Below are 25,974 nucleotides of genomic sequence, written 5' to 3'. Positions count from 1 at the left end.
GCAAGTCTGGGCAGTGAGGCTGCGGGGCTGCTGACCCTGGGCAAGGCACTCAGTCCAAAGGCACCCAAGGTGACAGCGCTTCCAAGGACAGGACTTCCCCAAGACTCTCTTATAGTCAGTCGCCTGTTGCCAAGTGTCACTGAATTGATTCTGACCTGCAGCACCCCTGTACATGGTCTCTGACCTTACAGCTAGCATCCCAGGGCTTAGCCTACAGCACCACACCAGGACTCCTGACCTGGGGCTGGTTAGTAGGCAGAGGGCTGAGGAATTAGCCCCAGGGATCTCTGTACACTAGGCTTGAGAACCCTTCTCTAGCTCCTGCCACCAGACACAAGTGCCCTCACAGGGCTGCAAGTGACCTTTCCAGCCACCAGATAGGAGCTCCTCCCAGGGCCAACCATGCTGGGCCCCTGACTTGATACCCTCAGTTCATCTCATAGGAGACCCTTCTTTTCTGACTCACTTGGAAGCTCTGTGGGCAGGGCCTATGTCCTTTTCATTTGGTACCCACCCCAGAACCTGGCCTAACAGATCAGCATGAACAGACAGAGCCCCTGAAGTGTCTCTCAGCACAGGAGGGTGAGCTCCATTCTGCCAGTACAGAGACTGAGACAAAGGCAGGGGCCTGAGAATGGAGCCCAAATCCCCTTCCCTACCTCCCGGTCTGGGACTTTGCCCACCACCCTGGAATCGATGGGCAAATAATAAAAAAAAGAGACTGAAACCCATCAGTAGACAAGTGCTCAGTAAATGCCTAATAACGGTAATAATCATAATTAGTGAGCTGGGGATTAAGGAGCTAAGAATCCCCCCACTAGATGGAGGCTCAGCGCCCCCAGGCTTCCCTGAGTCTTCCTTGGGAACGCACACACTGTGACTTTCTTCTTTTCAAATAGGGACTCCAGAATCTTCAGGACTAACGTACCAATTAAATGGTTCAATTTAAGCATGATGTTCATTTTAATTGTGTTAGAACACCCCCGCAGGGAAAGGCGAAGCAGCCCCCTCCCCCACTGCTGTTTAGATCCTGCTCGGAGAGGACTCCACAAAGAAGATTCCACAGAGAGGGTGAGGCCCAAGCCCTGCTTGCTTGTTTTCTCCTCCAGGGGAGAAAATCTCTGGTGTCAGAGTGTGGTCTGCCTGGGTTCACACACCACCTCTGGCACGTGTGGTGCTGAGGCACTTCTCTCATGTCCTCATGATGAGAAGAACAAACAAGTCTAATTCACAAAGGGCTGCTGTGAGCGTGGAACAGAATAATAGCTGCCATTCAGTGACCAGTGTCAGCTCGCTTATTCATGATCATTTCTGTAACTGGTGCAACTGAGAAGGAGTCCTAGTGGAACAAGGCACATGGCACGTGGCTGCTAACTGAAAGGTTGGTGGTTTGAATCCACCAGCAGCTTCACAGGTGATTTACTCCCATGAAGATCAGTCCAGGAAATCTTAAGGAGTGGTGCTACCCCATCATATGAGGGGGCTTCAAAAAAAGTCTGTGGGATGAGGGAATTAAGAGATAATGAAAATGTCCCACAAACTTTCTGAAGTCCTCTTGTATAATGTTGCTACGAGGAGGAATTGACTCGATGGCAATGGGAATGTGTTTTGTTTTGGTGTTACATTAGTTAAATGGTCAGCTGCTGGTTGAAACACCAACCCCCCACTAGGAGGAAGATGCATCAGCTTGATTCCACCAAGATTGTTGTTGTTGTAATGTGCCGTGGAGTTGGTTCCGACTCATAGTGACCCTGTACAGGGTTTCAGAGGCTGTAAATCTTTACGGGAGCAGAAAGCCTCATCCTTCTCTAGCGGAACAGCAGGTAGTTTCTATCTGCTGACCTTCAAGTTCGCAGCCCGATTCATAACCACTAAGGTACTCAGTCCCAAATTGCAAACGGGACATACAAAGAGCCAGGGGCCAGTGTTTGTGCCCTTTCTCAGCCACTTTGGAGTCGTTAAGAAAGTGGGAAAACCACTTCAACACTTAGGTGCTTGATTCTTGTCAACTGGGCAACACTGCCTGTTCTCCAGTCATGCGTACTGGGCAGGGGACCACGCACATAGGAGAAGAATCACTCACTCCCATTTTACAACAAAAACACCCAAACCTCAGAACGGCTACAGTGTCTGATCAGGGTCATGGAGCTGGGACTTTGCAAGGCTCTCTGGCTCTGAAGCCTGTTATGCTCTATCTCTCATCTAGCGGGGTTACTGCAAAAAGGGATGACTCAAATACAGATGTGCTCTGGAAACCAAAGTGTTGTCTAAATGGAAGGGGGGCCCACTGACCCAGGCATGGCCTACCTGGCCTGAGGGCAGCTCCTCCTCACTGCTCTCTGAGGACCCTTCTGTGCTCTCCTCCGGGGGTTCTGGGGCCAGGGTCTTGATTTTGGCAGGTTTGCAGTTACTCTCCTTCTGTGGGGACAAGATCTGAATAAACACATGGGCATGTATGAGGGGAGCACAGCTGAGGGACCAGGGAGTGAGTCTACAGTGTGTACCAGTCAGCCAGCCATGGTCCTTGAGGGCCCCGGCTCATCCTTCCTGAACAGAGGCAGCTACTGGCCTGGCAGACCTCAGACTCCCTAGAACACACAGGCCCCCACCCCCGTTCCACCCCCTTCAGAGCTGACTATGAACTACTAAGGGATGCATGACTCGGATGTAACTAGAACCAGAAGAATGAGTGCTGTTGGCTGGGGGTCTGAAGGAGAGGTGACAGCAGTCCAGGAAAAGGCTGTAGGAGTGAGCTCAAAGCTGGCTGTGACCCTCCTGGCTAATAGCACCCAATGGCTGCCAGCCTTGGTGAGAGGAGTCCCTACAAACTATTAACATTCTTGACTGCTAACCAAAAGGCTGAATGCGTCAGTCCACCCAGAGGCACCTTAGAAGAAAGGTTTGGTGATCTACTTCTCAAAAACCAGCCACTGAAAACCCTATGGCTCACAGTTCTACTCTGGCACATGAGTGGGTGTCTTGAGTTGGTTGGTGTTGGCTTGACGGCAGCTGGTTTTTCGGTTTGGTGGAACTGCAGTCAGGGGCCAGAGTAGGACTTGGGGAGCAAGGAGGTGGCACTGGGCAGCCCCAAGCTTTCCTACCTTTCACTATGTAGCTCCACCCAGAAAAGTGGGACCCAGGGTGCCCAAGCCTTCCATTTCTCAAGAAAAGCTGTAAGGTTCTGATTTGTATGTGCCATTTCCCAATGTTTAAACAGGAGTCACAGGGTACACTGCTGACTTGTCCCCAGCAGCAACACTGCCATGTCTTCCTTGTCAAATCAGCTACTACATGCTTCAGGGAAGGTGGTCTCTTCTTGTAGCCAAGTAAGAATGTCAAGCCCTTCCCTCACTGACTGGCTTTGCAGGGAAATCTGGTGCCCTAAGGAGACCTACAGGGATTGCCTAGCTACGAAATGAGATGATGCAATCTTGCTTGCTGAAAGTGAAGAGGACTGAAAATACTTACTGATGAAGCTCAAAGACCACAGCCTTCAGTATGGATTACACCTCAATGTAAGAAAACAAAAAATCCTCACTGCTGGACCAATAAATAACATCACGATAAATCGAGAAAAAAATTCCACTATCAACCCTCATAGAAGCAGCAGTCAAGAACTCAGATGACGTATTACACTAGCCAAATCTGCTGACAAGACCTCTGCAAAGTGTTCAAGAGCGAAGATGTCAAGTTTGAGGACTAGGGTGGGTATGCCTGACCCAAGCCATGGTACTTTCATTAGCCTGATATGCATGTGAACGTTGGACAACAAACAAGTGAAGCCATAGAAGAATTGAGGCATTTGAGTTATAGTGTTGGAGAAGAACACTACAGGTACCATGGACTGCCAGAAGAACAAACAAATCTGTGCTAGAAGCAGCACATCAGAATGCTTTTTAGAAGCCAGGATGGTGACATGTCTCTCATGCTTTGGACATCAGTCCCCGAAGAAGGACATCAAACCTAGTGAAGTGGAGGGTCATGGAAAAAGAGGAAAACACCCAAAGAGATGAATTGCCAGAGTGGTAGCAACAACGGGCTCAAGCGTAACAATCTGAGGATGGTGCAGTATTAAACAGTGTTTTCTTCTGTTGTGCATAGCGTCGCTATGGGTCAGAACCAACTCCATGGCGATTAACAACAACAACAACTAAGAACCACTACCGCCCTCCTGGTAAAACACAAAGGTAGAAGAAATCTGAGTCACCAAAGGTACTGAGCTGCTGAATTAGCCACCTCTACCTGGCCTGCCAAAAGAACAAACAGATCTGTATTGGAAGAAGTGCAGCTAGAGTGCTCCTTGGAGGTCAGGAGGGCCAAACTTCGTCTCTCATACTTTGGACATATTGTCAGGAGGGACCAGCTGCTGGAAAAGGATATCGTGTTTGGTAAGGTGGAGAAAAAGAGGAAGACCCCCTCTTCACCAGTGACCTGGATTGGCAAAATGGCAGCATCCATGGGCTTAAGCGTGGTAACAATTGTGAGGTTAGCCGAGGATCAGGCAGTGTTTCATTCTGTTGTACACAGGGTCACTATGAGTCATTACTGACATGATGGCACCTAACAACAACAGCAACGTCACTCTGGGGCTTCTTGCACTGAGAAGCAGCCAATCCCCTTACTATCCAAACTCTTTTTGAACCTTTTTTCCCCCCTGCAGGCTAGGACATCCTGATAAAGCAACCAATTTGATAGTTAAAAAACTAATATGCAGGCTAAAACACAGTTGGGGACTCTTGTGCCCCTAGTCAGGCACAATGTTACTAGCCAACACCTTGTGACAAAGTGTTACATGACGGCTGGCCTTCACTGAGCCCACACCTTGTACACACTGCTCCTTGGGAAGACCTTTTTCCACACTTGTGTCTGATCAACACCTGGTCTTCCTTCTAGCTCAGTGCTACCACCCCCTCTTCTGCCCTCTCATTCCCTTTGGTCAGAACATGACCGGAATTTTCTGCAGAAATGAAGCCACCTGTGTTGTCCTACAGTCTCTACTCTATGAGTAAGATAGCATGTTGTGCAGCTGTTGGCTTACTGAGACAAAGGCAGGGGTTAGTCCTGGGCCAGCCTCTGCTCACAGTACTGACCTAAGAGAGGGTGCGGTGTGACACTGGGTCTCCAGCTCCTCTTTAAGAAAAGGGAGACCTGGTCACATTGAGCTGTACTTGCACAAGGTCATGATCAGCTGCCCTTCCAGATGGGGCACGGGCTCTCCAGTTTGTTTTAGCTGCTATCGCTCCCTACGGTCTCTGACACCAAGGCTGAATGTCAGTGGCCACAGATCTCCACCTGGCTTGTGTCAACCATCCCCACTTCATGCAGAGCTTGGTAAGTACTAGCATTTGTCACCCTGAACGTTTGCAGGGCACAGCCACCACACTGCCCTCAGCCAACAGAGGGAAAATGAGCTGATCAAAAATGGCTTCTCACTCCTTCTCCTTCCATGCCCTGGAGTCCAGTCTTCACAACTAATCAGGTGAGCCCTCCCTTGGGAGCGGCAGCTGACCAGGTGAAGGATGGGCCTCAGTACCTGCACCACAGATGGAGCCTCCTCGTCACCCCCTGGCCGTGACACCTTCGGATTCTTGGCCTTGGTGGGAGTTGTTGGCGTAGCCTTCCAGGGGGCTGGGGTGTCTGTTCGTGGTGTGGTAGTTTTGGTAGACACAGGAGTGCCTAAGACGCCTTTCATCAGGGGGGCTTTGTTTTGGGGGGTTTTCACAACAGGTGTCACCTAAGAAAACATGGAGGACAGTAGCTGGGAGAAAAGATGGTGTAGTCTGTCCCTACTTGGCCTGACCCCACATTTTGATCAAGAGGTGCTGGTGGCTGGAGCCAGTCAGGATTAGCTGCCTCCTAAGTAGGCCTCACCTGGGCAGGTGTCCCAGTCGCAGGGGTGTCCTCCTCACTGTCCGACTCCTCGCTGCTGCTTTCCGAGTCCTCGGGTTTCCCTTCCTGGACTGCTGCAGGCCCCGTCTTTGCCACAGGTGCCGGGGCAGCCCCTTTCCCTGGGGACCCCTTGGTGGAGGATGAGGCAGCTTTGACATGGTGGGCTTTCCCTGAGGGCTTTGCCTAGTGGGAGAGAATGAGGCAAGAAGTCCAGACGAAGTGTGTGATGGGGTAAAGGTGTGTGAACTGTGGGCAGGCCTGAGGCCGGCCTAGGACTCCTGGCACAGAGGTGGAAATTCAGGGCTGCCCTCTGCCCCTCTCCTGGGCTGCTGCCCCCTCCTCCCGGGACTCCCTGACTGTTTCCGTCTTGGCCTGAGCTCCTGCAGCCACTGCCTTCCCGGTAGCTGGCACAGACGCCTGGCCCCGCACCGAGACAGTGCTGCTTTGGGAACTTCTGGCTGGCGGCTTTCCCCGAATTGTGAGGAGACAACGTTATTGGAGAAGGCAGCAGAAAGCACAGTTCCTCTAAGGCTATGCTCCCACCATGAGGCATGGTTGTGGTGAGGTCACTCCCATTTGTGCAAAACCCTGTCTGATCTGATCATTGCTTGGTCGTCCTCTCGGCATCAACCCTCCTGTACTGTGGGGATCTGGCCTCACTTGCCTTGGCCGGGGACATCAGTTTGGCTTGAACACCTGCAGTGGTCACTTTTCCAGGAGCTGCCCCTTTGACTGAAGACACTTTGGAAGAAGCTGGGGTAGCTTTGGTCTGAGGAGTTTTCACTGAAACCTTCACCTGACAGGAGAAAATGGGATTACGGGAGGAGAAAGGTGAGTGGCAGGAGGGCAGTTAGTCGAGAACACAGAATCTGGAGTCAGAGTGCCAGATTTTAGATTCTGGATTTTCCATTTAATAGTGATTTGAGTCTAAGCAAGTCACGACCTCACAGGCCTGTTTCCTCCTTTGTAAACAGGGAATAATATAAAGCTCATCTACAGGGTTTTCGAGGAGTCCCTGGGTAGTACAAATGATTAAGAGCTCAGCTCCTAACTGAAAAGTTGGTGGTTTGAATCCTCCCAGCGGTAAGGCAGAAGAAAGCCCTAGTGATCTACTTCCAAAAATAATCAAGCATTGAAAACGCATAATATTCAGTTCTACTCTGACACACGCTCACCAGCAGTCACTGTTTCTATTTAATCAACAACATAAAGAAATCTGGGAATTCTTCCAAATATAGAGATTAAACAGCCCCTTCTCTAAATGCTATGTCCAAGAATGAAAATGCATCTTAAAATTCATGGGATGAAGTGAATGCAGTCATTGTTGTTGTTAAGTACTGCTGAGTTGGTTCCGACCCATAGCGACCCTGTATAGGGTTTCCTAGGAGCGGCTGGTGACTCTGCACCACCGACCTTGAGGTTTACACCAATTGTGCAGTCCAGCGCATTAACCCACAGCACCACACCGGGACTCCATGCAGTCATTAGAGGGAATTTATAGCTGAACAAATCAAACCCAAAATAAAGGCAGGAATAATAAAGATCAGGGTGGAAACCAATACACTAGAAAACAGGAAAATGGAGACTAATCAATGAAGTCAAAAGCTGGTTCTTTGAAAAAGCAAAACTGTTAAGTTTCCCACTAACCAAGGAAAAATAAAAGACACAAATTTCAAATGTCAGGAAGGAAGAGCGCCATTGCTTCACACCCTGGCAAAATTAAAATGATAAAAAATACTATGAATAAACTTCATGCTAATAAATTAGGAAACTTAGATGAAACTAATTCCTAAAAAGACACATATTATAAATACTGACCCCAAAATTAAAATTTGAATAGAAAAATATCAATGAAAGGAATTTATTTAGTACCTAAATTTTTCCAGCAACAACAAAAAAAAGCCCAGGCACACATTGCTTCACTGGTGGATGTTATCCAATGTTTAAAGAATTAATAATACTCTTTTCAAAATCAGGAGGAGGGAATACTCCCCAATTCATTTTAGAAGGTCAGCGCTACCAACACATTCAGGCCAGACAGAGATGAAAGAAAACTACAGGTCAGCATTCCTTACAAATGTAGACACATATTTAAAAACAAACTAGTCAGCCAAATCCAGCAACAAATAAAAATAATATACACCATGGTCAAAGAAGTTTATCCTAAGAATTAAACATTGATTTAAAACCCGAAAAAAAAAAAAAAAAATCAATACTATCATATTAATAAAGGCCAAAACCCTTTGTATCATCTCAATAGACACAGAAAATGATTGGACAAAATCTGACTCCCATTCATGATACGAACTCTCAACAAACTAGGGACAGAAGGCATAGTCCTCAAGGTGATAAAGAGCAGCTATGAAAAGCGTACCACTAACTTCATATGCAACAGCATAAGACTGAATGCTACCTGAGATCAGAAAACAAGCAAGGACGTCACTCTCATTGCTACCATTCCGAGATTTTAGTCAGGGCAATGAGGCAGAAAAACAAAAAAAATCCAGATGAGAATGGAAAGAAACTGTCTGTATCTACAGACCTGATCCATATGTAGGATCAGTTAAGGAATCTACACAATCCACTAGGACTAACTGGGAAGTTTAACAAAGTCACAGGGCATAGGACACGAGGTCAGGTCCAGAAGGCACCCCAACATTCATCCGGGCAGTCACCAAACACTGTGTGTCTCATACCCTTCTCACACAGGGGTTGGCTTCTTAAGGCATTCATTTATATCGTGAGTAATCTCTTTCCCAGATTCCTGGCAAATTTGGTTTTCCAAAACTAATCCTGAATGTTTGCTCCAAGTTTTTTATTTGCTTGTTTTCAACCTCAATTCCTAAATGATGATGGTTTACTTTGAGCTGTCCAGGTATCTCTGAGCTGATCACTGACCCCATCTGACTCGCTTTCAACCCCAGTAATGCTGAGCAGTGTGGGATCCATTTTGAGGACGAGGCCATTCAAAGCACTGCTTCATTTAATCCACATCATAATCCCATGACAGGGGCAGAGTTACTACCTTTATTTCAAAGATGGGGACAAGGAAAAGAAGTTGGTCAGCAAGACCCCTCCTATCCTGTGATTGAAAGGCTCTATTTTCTGAAAGGGCATTTGACCCCTAGAGAGGGATCCACAGCTCTACTTTTCACCCAGACAGAAAGTAAGGTCCAAAGGTGTAACCATCTCTGTGGCTGGAGGGTGTTTTGGTCAAGGCAGAAGAAGGAAGTGGGAAAGGCCTACGGGCAGAGTCTCAACTTTGACCCTCACTGGGTGACTGAGTTGAAGCAAATCACCACCAAGCTCCCATATCCCCCTCACCCAAACCAAATCAAATGAATCACCCACCTCCTTATACAGGCTTAGAGGGAAGACAAATATTCAAATGCTCTGCAAAATGAAATCTGGTAAGGGATTGGGTCTAAAACATGCCCATGGCTTAAAGAAAGGGGAGAGGTGCTTGTAGGGACTCAGGAAGGGGTGCCTGCATAATTTAAAACTTCCATAGAGGAATCATAGGCACATGGGTCACATAAGCCAACAGTAAGGGGGGAAAAAAAAAAAAAAAAAAACAACAACCCTAGAAATATGTGCTTTGGTATAGAGGAAAAAAAGAAATGACTAATTTCTGGGTGGTTACTGGAAAAAAAAAGTGACAATTGAAAAAAATAAATAGTGGGTGGATGGGTGCAGTGAGGGAGCTGTCTCCACTTTTCCCAAGCTCGGAGAGCTGACTTGCCTCTTGACAGCTCCACACTGGCCTGGCCCACCTCACGGTGACAGAACTGGATGCACACAGGCCCTGGGCTGGGTTCAACAGGGGAGATCTCAAATTCTCTCCCAACCCTGTAAGGATCGATTTCTAATTTACCGAAGAGAATTTGAGGCAGCGGTGGGTTGCATCACTTGCCTGAAATCAGCTAGGACATGCAGCTGGGACTTGAACCCAGGTGTCTGGCTCCAAACCTTCTCTTGTTCATTCCTATGCTTCACCATCTCCCCAAGTGATTCTACCGTAACGTGCATATGAGTTGCTTGTGGCCACTCACCTGGAGCCAGGTACCTTCCCAACCCCTGGCCTTCACATAAGGCTGGTCTCTCTACCTGGAACATCCTACCCCTCCACTTCACCTGGCCAGCTCTTTCAGCCTAATTTAGATGTCATTTCCTCTAAGTGACCTTCCCCTCAGAAAAGCCTCCAGATGATGGCACTGCTCTGCCAACTCAGGTACACACTCTCCATGTCGAACCACCTGTGTGCATGTCCATACCCCCTTATAGGCTGGGAGCTCTCTGAGGCTAAGGCCACCTCAGTGGAGCTTAAGAGGCCATGAGGGAGACCATGGAGCTCTGATGTGCACAGAGACAGAGAGAAAAGCAGGAAATGAGGCTGTGTTGAAGCTGTCCCTGAGCTTTTGTACTCTGAGGCACGAGCAGACCCCATAAACTCCTCCTCAGCCTTGCCCCTGGCAGTGGGTGCAATGGGCGTCTCCTCCCAGGTCTCACCTGGGCTGGTGTCACAGGCACTAGGGACTCCTCCTCACTGTCTGATTCCTCCTCACTGCTCTCCGAGTCTTCGGTCTCAGTTTTGACCTGGGTGGCCACAAGTCCTGCCTTCCCAGGGGGGACTGGGGTGGTCCTGGGGCCTAAGGGTCCCTTGGTAGGGGCTGAGGCAGCTTTCCCCATAGACTTTACCTGCAATGACGAGAGGAAGAGAGGAGTCTCTCAGGAGCTCAAAGGACCATGTGGGAGCAGACTGGAGGGCAGCTGAGCACCCAGAAAGTCTCACCTGTCCCCCTGTGGCCGCAGCTTCCTCCTCACTCTCTGACTCCTCACTGCTGGAAGGTTCCTCCTCTGGCCTTGGGGCGCCCTTGGCTATAGCTGGGGAGGCTGCGCAAGCTGGAGAAGTTGCTGTTCCTGCTTTCCAGGGGGCTGGGGTACCCACTCTTACTGGGGGGATCTTGGCAGATGTGGGGGTGCTTTTCCTTGGTGAGGACTTGGTATGAGGAGTTTTCAGGGCTGGTTTGGCCTGTGGGGACACAGAAGACAGGCTGGAACAGGAGCCTGGGCTCAGAGCCCTCCCCTATTCGGGCATGGAGCTGCAGTACTGTCCTTAGGAGCCGGGGACTAAGGCACAGGCTGACTGCATGGCAGTGGCTCACCTGAGCCGGGGTCACCTCCTCACTGTCAGACTCCTCCTCGCTGCTCTCGGAGTCTTCCTTGGGCCTCTCAACCTTGACCTGGGTGGTTACCAGTCCTGCCTTCTGAGGAGGCACTGGGGTAGGCCCTTTTGTGGAACCTGAGGCAGGTCGGACCTGGGAGGTTTTTTCCTGGAATGTGAGACACAGGATCAGGGGAAGGAGTCCGCAGGGTGGATGTGCAAAATACTAAACAGCGAAGACAACTAACTGCAGCAGTGTGAAAAGAGGGCAGAGTGCTGGGTTCCTGGTGCCAAGAGGACAGATGAGCTGGCAGGAAGCCTTCCCAGGCGGGCCTCACCTGGGCCGGAGTCACAGCTGCCGGAACCTCCCCCTCATCGTCCGACTCCTCCTCGCTGCTGCTTTCCGAGTCTTCCTCTGGTTTCCCTGTCTGGGTCTGGGGTGCTATGGACCCAGCCTTCCCAAGGGGTACTGGGATGGCCCCTTTCCCTGAAGGCCCCGGGCCCAGGGCTGATGGAGGTCTGAGCAGGAGGTTTTCCCCAGAGGGTTTTACCTGAGATTAACAAAAGGACAGGATCAGGGAATATGTGTGGAGGCCTTAGTGGTGAGGAGAGCACAGTGCTCTCGGCAGAAGAGGGAAGGCCTTTCTAGGCAGGGCACGGGGCCACGCAGGAAGTCCTCCTGCCGCAGCTGAGTCACACTCACCAGTGGGATCCTGGCTGCAGGGGTGTCCTCCTCACTGTCTGACTCTTCCTCACTGCTGCTCTCCGAGTCCTCCTCCAGCTTCTCTGTCTTCCCAGGGGCTGCTAGGGCAGCCCCTTTAACAGGGGACCCCTTCGCAGGGGCTGAAGCCACTCTGGCCTGGAGGGCTTTTCCAGAGGACTTTGCCTGGAGAGAGAAAGACCAAAGAATGGATGTTTGAACAAGAAGAGACCAGAGAGGGTGGGCCCGCAGAGCCAGGGGAAGGTGAAGGGGCAGGGCCCACAGAATGGGAGACACGTCCTCAGCAGACCTTCAGGGGAGGAGTTCTGGATGCTGAAGTTCTCCACACCTGGCCTCACCTGAAGTGGGGTCTTGGCTGTCCGTGTCTCTTCACTGTCCGACTCCTCACTGCTGCTCTCAGAGTCTTGTTCCGGTCTCCCAGCCTTAGCTTGAGTGGCTCCAGTCTTTATTGGGGGCGCTGTGGCAGCCCCTTTCCCAGGGGGCCCTTTGGCAGTGGTGGAGATAACTCTGACCTGGGAAATTTTCTCTGAGGCCTTTACCTAGTGAGAAAGGGCAGTTTGTTCTCCCGCTTCTGAAAATCCTCTGATGATGCCCTACAAAGCTCTCCAGCTTCCTCTCACCTGGTACACTGGTCAACTGGCTGCATTCTGGCTCCTCAAAAATCAATCGGCTTCACACTCTCTCTTGGGCCTTCATATCCACACCCCAGACTTTACCTGCACCTGCCTCCTCATCCTTTGGGTCTCAGTGCAGACCCCACTTCTACATGCTGTGGCCCCAGCACTGGGCTGTTGTCAGCTGGAAACTCACTGCTTCCCACTTGATGCCAACCCCATAGGACAGAGCAGAACTGCTCCCTAGGGTTTCTGAGATTGAACAGTTTCATGGGAGCAGATAATCTTATCTTTCTCCCAAGGAGTGACTGGTGGGTTTGAACTGTTGACCTAATCTACTGTGCCTGTTTTAGAGAAGAGATGGTACAAAAGATCAGAGGGAGGGACCAGAGGTGGTAAAGGGAGGGCAGTCTGTGAAGTGGGGAGGGGGCATGCAGAGGACAAGAGGTCCTTGGAAGCTGGTCCTCAGCATCATAGCCCAGGCCTCCTTACTGCTCTCAGGCTCTGCTCCTGGCTTCAGCAGGGTCACTCACAGCTGCTCTGTCCTGAGTTGATTACCCCAGAACTTGGATCATTCCCCTTCTTAGAACCTTCCTGTGCAGAGGGGTGCAGACTGTTCTAAACATGCTTTGTTTCATTTGTACCTTTTTTTTTGAGCTGATATAGACAAAGTCGATTTTATATCAAAGCCTATGCACATTTTGGTTCTTGAGAAACAAGAGGCCTCACAACACTGGGTAGTCCTTGTTCATGGCAAAATCATGGGAAGGACCTGCATGTTCTGATTTCTAACTCCTGTCTTAGGGCCCTTGCTCTCGCTGTTCACTGCCTGGAATGACGTTTCTCCAAATGGCCATATGGTTTCACCCCTTTTCTCCTTCAGTTCTTTACTCAAATGCCTCCTGAGTAAGGCCTCTATCTTAAACGGCCATACTTATGTCCTTTTCCTCTTTAACATGTCATCCTGCCCTGGCCTCAGTTAACACAGGTTGCCTATCACCCAACGCAGTCTCACTTCTTCCTCCTCTCTGCTCGCTGGTTCCAACAGCTTTTCAGTCCCCCTGGGAGTGGGTGGGGCCCAGCAGATAGACCCTAGCTGGATTCTCTACCTACTCTAGGTCCACTTTGGACCCAAAGCCAAATGACCAGACAATGAAAACAACTTCTACAGCCCATTTGCAACAGGACTGGCTGGGGCGAGATCACCAGCCCATGGTACAGTGAGGAACACTGAGGTAAAGTGTAGTAGTACTGACAAAGCTGGGTGCAGGCTGCCTCCTCTGGGAAGTAGACGAGCTAAGATGGCTGAAGCAAGCTAGCCCAGGTGCTCTTGTTTCTCAGCTTCATCTCTCTCCTCCTCTCAAAACACCAGGCTGAGTCTCCGTCTAGCAGGAGGTGCTCGTTACAGACTCCACCAGCTTCCAGACTGTGGGAGTGCTCCTAGGCACTCTCCCCAGGTCTCACCTGACTGGGAGGCTCCTCCTCGCTGCTTTCTGACTCCTCTTCACTGCTTTCTGATTCCTCTTCAGGCTTCTTGGTCCTGCCGGCTGGGGTTACGGTGTCTCCTCTGACCTGGGCTGTCACAGCCCCTGTCTTCTCAGGGGGCACTGGGGCTGCCGTTCTCCCTGGAGGATTCTTGGAAGGAACAGGCAAGGCTTTGATTGGTGGGGCTTTAGCAGGAGGGGTTTTCACGGGCAGTTTCACCTGCAGCGAGAGGGTGGGAGCAGGGAGCAAGAACTTTTACCTCCTGGTATATGAGGAGCTTCTGTCTACAAAAGCCTTTTCCCACTATCACTTCATTTTCAAACGTTGAGATAAGTTTATACCCATTTGCTAGAAAAGGGCAAGGAGTTCAGAGAGGTTAAATCACTCAAGAGCAAAACTAACGGCAGAGCTATGGTTTGAACCAGGTCTCTGTGTCACTGAGAGAACAACTGACTGCTAGCTCTCCCCTAACCTGGAACCTACAGGATCCATTTCAACCAGGACGGCTTCTCTTGGCTCCTTAAACATGCAAATCATTGGTCATGGTGGGGTGACAGGCAGCTGTGGGGCACAGGCCTGAAGCCCAGGAGTCCAGTCCTCCCCTGACTGCTGAGTTACCGTGGCCCTTTCCTTTCCTAGACTTCTACACTGCGGGCATGGCCAAGGCACTCAGCCCTACACTTCCACTCTGGGTTTCCTCAGCCCCCCACCCTTCCTCAGTGCTATCGGAGCCACCAAAGCTGTATGTGTGACTATGGTCTCTCAGGGACAAGGTGACAGAAGCCAGAGCTAGCCGCGTCTAGGGCCCACAGGTAAGGAAGGAATATAGGGAGCAGCCTGGGACAGATGGGGTAAGGGGCACTAGGGGAAGTGGGAAGTACCCTGGGCACCAGATCAATTCAATCTGGAAGCTGGTTTTCCCCGGGGCAGCCCAGTCTTGGCCACCAGGACCTCCTGCCTCTACTGCTTTAGTGAGCCCCTACACAGTCCTGCTGTGTTCATTCTGCTCTATTCATTCCTTTCAATGCAGGCCACATCAGGAATATTTCTGAAATAGAGTAAATCTGTCTATCTTAACCCTGTGCCTGAAAACCTTCCATGGCTTTTCACAGCCCTCGCCTACCTCTGGGCCTCATCCCCTTGCTAACCAGGGAATGTGTCTTAAAAGCGCCAAACTCTCTTGCTTCCGCCGCTGCCCGTGCCATCCCTTCAACCTGAAACACTTTCTGGTCCGCAACCTCTCCCCATGACGACACCTGTTCCCCGAGGGCAAGCTCATATTACTGTGACTGTCAGCCCTCCATAGTATCCAGCACTGCAGACAACACCCGAGGAACCTCCTTCACTTCCCATGGAAGCAGGAGCCCGCCCATCTTGCTCACACTATATTCCTGAGGCCCAGCACTTGAGAGCTACACAGTAAGACTGGCCCACGGTACCTCTCTCTCATAGGTCACAGGTCAGGATGGAGACAAGACCACACACCAGGAGTCCAGCCCAACTATGACCACACGCAGAGCCTTCTCAGCAGCCTCACCCAGTCACTCCTGGCTCTTCCCTCATGGAATTCCCTTCCTGCCTCTTCCTGGTGAGTGCCACTGTGCTCCCAGCCCCAGTACCCATCTTTCAGGAAGTCTTTCCTGGTCTCAGACAGGACAGCATCCCTTTCCCAGAGCCCGAGGCTTTCTCACTCTCAGAGCACAAAAAGCAGAACCATCTTGTCCCTCTCCTCCTCCCCATTCAGCTGCTCCAGCTCTTGGTCAGCCCCACAGGTCTCTGAGGCCCCAGATACAGGCCTGGTGGGGTCAGAGGCTTGAAGAGGGCAATTCCTGAGGATGGGTGGCAGTTACCTCCACGTCTGTCTCATCACTGGAGCTGGAGGTGTCCTCACTGGAGCTGTCGGCTTGGTCCACCAGCCCTGAGGCATGAACAAGGAGGGGGCTGATGGTCACCCTTTCCACTCGTGCCTGCCCCTCCCTAGCACCTGCTAATCAAAGCCAGATGCTGAGTACTCGCTGCAAATCCACACTCATCTAATCTGAGCTGGGAGCCATCACAGTCCCGGTCCTCCACACCCTTGAGGTCCTGGTATGGGCTCTAGCATTACAAGTCCCAAAACATACGCACCAGCATAGAGAGTCTATCAAATCTTCACTACCCATCACTGAGGGCCAGAGGCAGGCTGGCAAATGCCACGCCTCTCAGTTCAAACTTCAAACGCTCCAACTGCCCACCCAGACTGCTCAAATTCCTTCATCTGGGGACAGAAAAATCACCTGAGACATGGGACCCTCACCATCACATAGCTTAACCTGGAAGCCCTGCTGAAACCTGTTCAACGTCATAGTAACCCAAACCTCTACTGACAAACGAGTGGCAAGGAAAGCAATCTGCTCCACACGAGAAAGATGTGGCAGTCTGCTTCCTCAGAAACCCTACTGGGCAATCCTACTCTGTCCTACAGGGTGGTAATAGTTGGAACCAGTGTGGTTTTCATTTGAAAACCTGTCCCCGCAGCCCAAACCTGGAGGCTTGGCTCACACAGGTGCGGGCTTCTCACCAGACTTGGCAGTGGCTTTGAGAACCGGGACACTGCCCTCCTCCTCAGTTTCTGAGACCAAGGTTGTATTTGCCAAGGGCACTGCCATCTTCTTGGGCGACTTCCCATACAGGATGTGGGCCACTGGCTTCCCGGTGACAGGGTGTGGTATGGAGTTCACCATCTTGCTGGCTTTCTTGGTGTTTGTCTATAGAAAACAAGAGTGACCAACACATCTGAGCATGGCACAGTGGCTCAAGAGTGCACACAGCCCAGTCTAAAACCAGTACTCCCCATGCCCAGTCATGGGAGGTCGGGGAATTTGCTCAGCCTCCCTGAGTCTATTTCCTCATCTTTGAGGTGACGAAACATTGTCCCTCTGCTCAGAGAGGTGTCAAGAGACAGAATTGCTGTTCTTGGGACATGACAGTTGTTTGCTAAGTGGGTAAATCACAGTTTGTTGAGGATATTATCACTACTTCTTAATGACTCTTATATCAGTTCTCGGCTGCACACTGAAAGGTTGGTGATTCAAACCCACCAGGTACTCTGCTGGAGACAGATGTGGCAGTCTGCTTTCTTACAGCATTGGAAATTCTCGGGGACAATTCTACTTTGTTCTATTGGGTAACTAAGAGTCGGAACTGACTCTACAGCAACAGCCCCTCCCCACCCCCACAATATGCCAGCACCCCCATCTTATACAAAAGGAACTCTGGCCCAGAAAAGCAGAAGGATTCACCCAAGACCACACAGCTGATAACAGACTCTTGAGATTTGAATCCAGGTCAAGGGACAGCGTACATAGAGGGAGCCTTTACAAGGTGTAAGCCTGGAAGGCAGCCCTACTCACCTTGGTTGGTTTTTTCATGCTTGATGGCAAATCTGTTCCCACGACTGAGGAGTTGATAGACATGGGTCTTGGGGCTGTAAGACATAAACACTCGCTGGATGAGCCACATGAACATTTCTTATAATAGTCAACAGGTTTCTGCTTCCTTAACAGTTTGATGGAAGTCCTTGGATGGTACAGATTGTTAACATGTTCAGCTGCTGACTAAAAGGCTGGCAGTTTGAGTCCATCTAGACGTGCCTTGGAATGCACCACACAACTCCATGGGCGCCTTTCACTCAGGTTACCAAACCATAGCCCAGAAAGGCACTCAACAGCCAGAGGCCATGAACAGGCAGTCAGCTCCAGGTCCTAAGAGCTGCCCAGCATTTAAACAGGTTCTTAGTGGAGAAGACAGCTGGACCATGAGTCTTGGGCCCAGTTAGACGTTGAGATAGAAGATTTCATGGCTCTAAGGGAAAGGACACATTCTCTTAGAGCTCAGATGAGGAGAGATTTCAAAGGCATACTGTAAATAAGGATATTGACGAGGTGTATGGTATGATCCAATTCTCCTCCCTGCTCCCTTTTGTCATTGTGAACTATTTAAAACATGCTCATAAGTACAGAAACAGTACACAGAGCCATACCGCTTCACTCATTATCAACATATGGCTAATCTAATTACATCTACCTTCTCTCATCCCTCCAATATTCTGAGGGAAATTGCCAGACATCCTATCGTGTTGCCATAAACATTGAAGAAATTCATTCATGTTAGCCAGTAAGTATAAAACTTGTATGCATGGATACATACATGAGGCAGTTTCAGAAAGTTTGCAGAAAACAGAATTAAGAATAGAAAACCTTCCATTTTTCCTCTCTGTACTTCTGTATAGTTCCAAGTTTCTACACTTGTTTTATTTGTAATTAGATTTACTTACAGTGCCCTCATGGAGTCTGGTGTGGCGCTGTGGGTTAATGCGCTAGACTACAAAGCTGTTTGAACTGCAAGGTCGGCGGTTCAAACTCACCAGCTGCTCCTCGGAAACCCTATACAGGGTTGCTATGGGTCGGAATCGACTCGACGGCACTTAACAACAACATAGTGCCCTCCTTTGGATCAGATTAGAGCTTTATTCTATAGGGTTTGCAATGGCTGGTTTGGGAAAAGAACTAGATTGCCAGGTCTTTCTTCTGAAGTGTTTCTGGGTGGCTTCAAACCACAAACCTTTTGGGTTGCAGCATTCAGGGACTCCAATGAATTCTAAACTTATTTCCATCCAAAAATATTATTTTGAAATTAAGAAATTGACTTCTGTGTCAACAAAAATAACACAATACAGAGAAGAGACCACCTCTTGTGTTATGAGTGCTCCTAGGTGAAGCACACAGACCTTGGGAGTCAGTGGTGGCGGTGGGTTGGTGGAGAGAAGGGGCTGAAAAGAGTTTCATCGAATTACCACTGCCAACTCTGAAACCCAAGTGCCTGGTACAGGTCCACTGCTAACTTGTTCACTTCTAAAACCCCCAGGAGATCAGCAACTCAAAGTAGCCCAGAGAGAGAAGAGGTGCCCATCAGCTATCTTCTTGGCTATCTCTCTACCAGTCCTTCTGAAAAGATGATTCTTTCCACCTTCATCAGAAATGGGAACTTATAAACATGCAGCTCTTGTGCCTGGATGGGGGTGAAATCTAGACTATTTGAGGGTCCATGTATCTCACTCAGCCCTAACATGATTCCGCCACACAAATACAGAGATACAGCCTGGGCCGCTTCCCAATCTTTCCCTAAAGATCCTGGCTCTCCCTGGAGGGCTCACTGAAAAAGCTGGAGGAGACTCACTCCTGGAATAGTCCAACTCCACCCCATAGCATCTTCTCAAAAGGAACAGGGCCCTGGGCTGAGCCCCTGCCAGAACCAATGATGGGGCCTGGCTGGAAGGTCTAGGTCCCCTAGCAGCAGCCAGCCTGCACAGTCCTTACCCTTCCTGGCATTGGCAGCCTCCGCTTCTGCAGCCTCCTCCTCATCTTCTGAGCTCTCAGAGGTGCTAATGGGGTCTGACACACGAGTCCTCTTGGCCTGCAGCGCTGCATCATCCTCTGCCTTTCGCTTCTGGCCGATTTCTGAGGTTCTGTGGGGCAAGGGCACCAACTGGGTGACATGACCACTCCAGGGGATTTGAAGAGGAAGACCTCCCCACATCCTCCCACACCCAAAGGAAAAGAGCACAGAGTTTAAACATCAACAGAAATACAATGTAGGTACAATAGTATATTCTGCATTTTTTCTCATTTCATCACGTGTTTTAAAAATCCTTTACAAGTCTTCAAAATAACCACAAATGATAAACAATGTTATGTAACGTATGCAGTAAAATCTTCAAAAGCTGGAACTTAGAAAGGTAGAAACTTTTTGGAGAAGAAAAAGTCAAATATTTTCCAATAAAAGGAGAGAGAAAAAAATGTTAAGACTATATACTCTGTTAGCAGTGGAAAATCAAGGGAGTCCTATTCTGGCTCTCATGAGTTTCACTACAATAGCAGCAGCTCAAAGTAGGTGAGCATGCCATGGCTAATCCCCTTCCTCCTCCAGGCCATGTTTTACATGTCACACCCCGTCCTGGATGCTTCTGCCCTGGTCCTCCTTGTCCGTGGAGGCCCTCCCAATAAATCTCTACCATGGTACCTCGTTTCCTTTGCTTCAGGGTGTTTTCATCTCATGCTATGTCAGTTACTTCCCAGTACACACCACAAAGACGAATGTCAAAGTGACTTTCACAGGATCAGAATAAGTTTGGTCCTGGAGCCCCCTGGGGTTTCTAGCATCGCCTCCCCCAGCCCCTACCCTGAGGGAGCCACCATGTGCACTGCATTCTCTGGCTGGAGCAGAAGCTGCTGTGTCCGAGTCTGGGATGTGCTGCCTGGGTCCCTCGCTCCCAGCAAGGCCACTTGTCAGGAATTTCCTGCTAAAAACAGTTTTCCTTTTTGATGTGTATGGAGTTGTTCTGTTTCTTCTCCCTTACCCAGTAAAATGCAAGTTCCAAAAAGGCAAGGTTGTTCTCAGGTTCGTTCCCAGTTATATCCGCATCTTCTAGAGCAGTGCCTGGCTCATACTAGTACTTATTATATAAATTGTTTAAACCCCACGATGCATCACTATTATCTTTCTAGTGTAGATGAAGATCTGATTCAGGGAGGCCAAGACAGTAGTCGCTGGCAACCACTAGGTTAGGCTGCCTCTGCTGGGTGTAGGGTTCTTGTGGAACCCTTCCCCCTCCTAAGGGGTTAATGACAGGGGAAGGGAGGAGGTGCAGCTGCTTGCTGAAGCATCTCTCGGAGGAAGGAAGTGCGATGAGAGGGAGAGGGCAAGAGAGAGAGGAAGTGCAAGATGTGTCCCACACTCCAAGCTTGACTTAGCAGCAGAGAACCAAACACCCGAGGGCTGGCAGCTCTCTATGACCTTAGGATTCCACTGGTGGTTGCAACTCCTTCCACACTATTCTTAACCTTTGCCCACACACCTTTGATGTAGGGACCCACTACTTCCACTGTAGCCTACTTCATTTGGGGAGCACTGTGGTGATCAACAACTTGTATTTAGAAGCTGAAAGCTATCTTCCTAAAGCAAGTACATATGGGTCCTCCAAGATGTGCAGACAGTGACCCTCAGCCCTTTCACTTGCCTCTCTGCCATCTGGGGCAGTTTAACAGTGCATAGGAGAGAATATGTATTATTACCCTCCTTCAGTCTCAAACCATTCCTCGATTGACCTTGAATTATTTCCCCACTCCTGAAAACTTTTTTTTTTTTTTAAATGTTTTATTGTGAATTATGTGATAGTTTACATGGGGGAGAACATTAGTTTTACAATCATTTCATTGCCATGGTTACAATCCCCTCCATGCATCATCAACCAACCAAAGGGTATACACTACAAGCCTGCCCCCCAGTTGTCAGCACACAGCTCCTCTCCCTCTCTGGGTCTAAAGTCCCCAGCTGCTCCATCTCTCCATGTCATTGTCTCTGCCTCCATCTCAGGTATCACTGCTTCTCTGGGTAGGGTCCCACTCTCCGCTCTTCTCCCTTGATGATCCTAGGGACCTCCGCTCCTTGATTGAAAAGTTAAGCACTTCCCCTCCTTGCTACAAAACGCCTACCTTTACATTTCCAACCCTCTCAATCGGTCTTGATAACAATTATTCACTATTGTATCACAAGAGACCTAACTGCATTTCCTTTCATCAGCCCCGCCTAGACAGATTGGATACTACTCAGTGGAGATTCTACCTTCCTTCACGCCCTCAGGATCTAGGTTCCCTCTTTTTTTTAAAAAAAATTGAACATCACTTTATTGTGCTTTGCAGATACTGCATTTTTTGCAAATTTTACATTTGTGGCAACCCTGCATTGAGAATCTAGGTTCCCTCTTGAAAGCTTGTAAACCAGTCACTTCTTGCCTTTGTAGCCCCTCCTCTTTGGGTAGCCAATGTCCAAGTTGCCCATCCCTGTCTATTCTGTGTATGGAGGGGGTGGGAATGATCCTTGCTGTAAAGATTTGTTCCCTCTTTTGAGCTACTGCATCCATAGGTGTTGGTCAAGCTCATCAAATTGTATCAGATTACTCTTTTTTTCCTCTTCTTTTTTCTTCTGGTCAAGCTCTGATCATGAAGCCAGGTCAAGTGAGTATTATCTGCAAGTGTGGGTGTGCATATGCCTTCTCATCTTATCAGCTGGATGCTTCACTCTCCACTCTAGTCCTCTGTGGCTATGTCACTGACTCTGGGCCCAAGAGTCTTCAGGTCTTGCTATACTGCTGGCTGATCAGATCTCCACCCGGGTTCACAGGAGTCTATTGAATGTTGTTGGGCTTAGCTTGCAGATTCACTGCTGTTTTTCCCTCACTTCCCCTTATTGGTGATGAGCGAGCATGGTCACCAATCAGAGCGTGTATTCCCATTGAGTCTTAGTCTTGGAAGGGGGTTTGCACTGAGGGGACCCGACCACTTGCCTTGATGTCTCCTGGGCAAGCAACTTGCTTGTTCCTGTAGTAACAGTCGGTTTGCCTATACTGAAAACTTTTCTATGTTTCATAGGCACTTCAACTTGACATGTCTTTGATGAACTCTTTGCCTCCAGACTGGTTTCCCTTACAGCTCCATGCAGACTCACCTTCCGGTCAGGTGAACAAGCTAGACACTGGGAGTCAACTTGAACACCTCCCCTACAACCGCCATCCACAGATCTGGTTTCACCGCCTCCACTGTCTGCTTCTCTTCACTGTTATCCCTGTGTCAAGCTGCACTGACTCTTGTCTGAAAGCCATCACAACCCGACCTTCCCTAGGTCAAGACTGTCCTGTCACACCTCACTTCATGTGTACAGCCTCCTAGCCACAAGCACTGATTGTTACCATAGTTCCCACTGCCAGGTGTTCTCCCTCCACCCCACACACCTCTCTACACCTACTGCCGACTTCAGTCCTCTACTTCCTCAGCTCTCAAGTCAAAGGTCACCTAGGAAAGCCTCCTCGCAGCCCCCACACAAGGCCAGACAGACCCATGTAAGTGGTTCTGGTACGAGGTAAAGTTCTTTCTGTAATCCTCATAACTACTGTAACTTTTTTGATTTGTTCTGACTTGCGTCTGCCTCCCCAGTTATAATGTCTGCACCAGGAAAGAAGGAATCCCATCTGCCTCCATCACAGCTTCTCCATACTTAGCAGAGGGCCTGGCATTCGGTTGTGGTTTGTGATTGTTGTTAAGTGCCAATGAATCAGTTCTGACTTACAGTGACCCTTTATAGGATTTCCAAGGTGCGGTTAGTGAGCTTGAACCACCGAATTTGCAGTCTAGAGCATTAACCCGCAGCACTATACCAGAACTCCAGTGGGTGCTCATAAATGTTGATCAAATGAATGACAAGTTGCTGAGAAGTTTCTGTCCTTAACATATTATAACTCTCAAAGCCCCTTGCCACACCCAGATATTGCCCAGAAATACCCATCCTTCTGGGCTTCCCAGGCTATGTTCATAGTGGGCTTGGGGAAACATTTTAGGCCAGGTTAATATCCTGCTTGGGTGTCCCTACTCCACGCCTCCAGACCCCTACTCCCACCAGACTCACTGTTGCCAGTGTGTGTAGATATCCAGAAGGGTAAATGGCTGAGTCGGCAAAGTTTTCTGCAGAGAGATAAAGAGAGAACAGCATTTAACCCCCCAGCACAAGATCCTGGGCGCCACTCTCCCCAAATCTCATGACATGCACAGACAGGTGACTGACAAAGGGATCTTTTTGCTCTGAGAAACATGCCTGTTTAGCCTGGCCAGTACCATCCTAAGTCAGCAACAATCTCAGAGAGGCTGGAGTTGGAATGTTTCAGGCTAGCATTCACCCAGCTCTTGGCCTTTCAGGCATTCGTCACCTTCAGAGGCAGTGAGACAGGGCTTTTCCACCCTGACTTTCTAGGAGCCTTTGGCTGGCGGGTCTCTCCCTGGAGAGTATGAGCCACAGGCATTCCTGTGTCACACCACAGTCTACTGGTGCACTGGGAAGAGGTTGGGCCCAAATGATGCCGGTCTTTTGGTAGAAGCTGCAACCACCAGATGGAATTTGGAGTCAAGGTCAGAATGCTAATTCTCTGAAAATGTCAATCACCATGAATTTCAGGTCCCCTGGTGGTGCTGTAGGATAAGTACGGGACTTATTACAAGGTTGGCAATTCAAAACCCAACAGTTGCTCCATGGGAAAGATGAGGCTTTCTGCTCCCGTAAAGAAATACAGTCTTGGAAACTATTTAGTGTCACTATGAATTGGGAGTCAGCTCAATGTAGTAAATTGAATTTTTTAACTTTTCATTGTGAATGGAGTAAAAGTTTACAGGAAGATCGTCCCTTTTACAGCCAACAAATCACACACTGTTTTATCTGGCAGTGAGTTTTTCAAGAGGCTGAGTGAACAGTGTGGGGTGAGGGCAGGGTAGCCAAGAGTGTGCCCTGGAGTCAGACAGGCCTGGTTTTGAGTCCACCCTACCGTAACACTGAGATAGCAAGTATTCACCTCACTCAGCTCAGACCCAAGCACCAAGGCTCCTCAGGATCTCTTAAGTGCCACTCCCTAACTTCACTGCCACCAGGGGTCTGTTTGGAATGCTCTCTCTTTCTCTGGCTCTAGCTCACTTCCTCATTTCCTTTAGATCTCTGCCCAGAGACCCTTCCTTGACAACCCAACTTAACCCATACCCCAACACTCCTTACCACCCTTGCTGCGTAATGTTTACTTACACCCAGCACCTATCATCACATGCCACACTTGTACCATAACTTAGTTTGCTAGAATGTACTTTTCATTGAGGGCAGAGCATGTGATTGATTGAAGGCCTTCAAAAACCACCATTTTATGATTCTTTCAGGAGTCGCTGAGATAATCAAGGCTCCTCAATCACCAGTTTAAAAAACCTGCTTTTCTGCTTAATACCAAACTAACAAGACCTGTCTGGACCAGTTCCTGCCTCCCTTTGGGACCTCTACTGCCCTGTTCTCTATGCTCCACACACAGGAACTTTTCTTGAAGCCAGTATGTACAAAAACCAGCCCCTTTCTACCACAGAGCAGAGATTTTCCTCCTTCAGATCTCAAATCAACAGTCCCTTCCTCAGGGAAGCAACCGGTCATATACTGTCTTAGCACCCTGTGGTCCTCCTTCCTGGCACGCAATGTAGGGTTGTTTAGTTACTCTGGCGATTTATGTCTGTATTCACTGCTAGACAGTAAGCTCCCTGAGAGCTGGGGTCCCGAGATGAGCCCATTCCATCACTAAAACAAATTAAGTTACTGAATGAAGACAAGACTGCACCACAAATTCTAACCCAAAAGCTGTACGATTCAGCACAACGGCTCTCTAAATGCCTGAGTTCTAGCTCAACTAAGGGGCCCTCTTGGCAGTCTCTAAGGGAGCTAGTCACAAGGATGCCCCTTAAACTCGTGGCAACCTCTTTGACACGGAGGGGGCCTCCCAGGACCACGTGGTCAGGCACTTACGGAACTCTATAAACTGCCGCTCCCAAGAGGGGAGCGCGAGGTGAGGGGGCGCGGGAATTACAAACGTCCTGTGCGTCGGACCACATGTCCCGCCCCGCCCACTGCACATGTGGGGAAACTGAGGCCCAGGAAAATGGTAGATGCAAGGAGTTGAGGCTGAAGCTATTCGGGCTCCCCCGGTCCGCGACCCAGCGAACTGTAGAATCTGGCTCCGGGTACCCGTCAGATCGCCTGGGGAGGGAGCAGGATGGGCCGCGGCTTTCCGGATACTGCGTGCGGGCCACACACACAGCACCCGCGTGCTTACCTGGCCGCTCTGTTCCTTCACTTCCCGCGCTGCGCGAACGTAGCCCGCTTGCAGAAGATGCTGGTAGATCAAGGGAAGCAGCTCCCGCCGCTTCCTGGCCTCGGCCATGCCCACGACCACCCGCCCGTCAGCTCACCTGCACGCCCCCCCCAAGTCCCCGCCCGCCACTTCCCTCGTGCCCTTAGACCTCGCGCTCCCCACTTCCGGCTCCTCCTTCGCCCCAGCCGCACGGCACTCAGGGAAATGTAGTCTTTTATCCTTGAGCTTCTGTTCCGGTCCTTGTGGGTCAATGGGGCGGAGGCTCAGAGGGCAACAAGATCTGGAAGGGGAAATGGAAGGAATTTGACGCAGCCCCGCCCTCTGGTCCTGTCATACTTTTGAG

The 25,974-nt window shown here is 49.7% G+C and overlaps 1 protein-coding gene across 1 annotated transcript in view; it reads right to left on the bottom strand.

Annotated features, from left to right (window-relative positions):
- The window catches only part of TCOF1 (Treacher Collins-Franceschetti syndrome 1), a 38,542-nt gene extending 12,842 nt beyond the window's left edge, over positions 1-25,700 (bottom strand). The window contains 17 exon segments of the mRNA XM_006863942.1: positions 5,872-6,072; positions 6,247-6,358; positions 6,552-6,685; positions 10,399-10,587; positions 10,682-10,921; positions 11,055-11,222; positions 11,392-11,604; positions 11,737-11,771; positions 11,774-11,939; positions 12,113-12,313; positions 13,853-14,092; positions 15,724-15,791; positions 16,434-16,620; positions 17,266-17,339; positions 19,231-19,379; positions 23,372-23,427; positions 25,593-25,700. Of these exon segments, the coding sequence (XP_006864004.1) occupies positions 5,872-6,072; positions 6,247-6,358; positions 6,552-6,685; positions 10,399-10,587; positions 10,682-10,921; positions 11,055-11,222; positions 11,392-11,604; positions 11,737-11,771; positions 11,774-11,939; positions 12,113-12,313; positions 13,853-14,092; positions 15,724-15,791; positions 16,434-16,620; positions 17,266-17,339; positions 19,231-19,379; positions 23,372-23,427; positions 25,593-25,700 (2,541 nt within the window).
- Between the last annotated feature and the right edge of the window lie 274 nt (positions 25,701-25,974).

Source organism: Chrysochloris asiatica, unplaced genomic scaffold (assembly GCF_000296735.1).
Source record: "Chrysochloris asiatica unplaced genomic scaffold, ChrAsi1.0 scaffold00057, whole genome shotgun sequence".
Lineage (NCBI taxonomy): Eukaryota > Metazoa > Chordata > Mammalia > Afrosoricida > Chrysochloridae > Chrysochloris > Chrysochloris asiatica.
The sequence above is the reverse complement of the archived record's forward strand: the minus strand, read 5'-3'. Positions and strand labels throughout refer to the sequence as shown.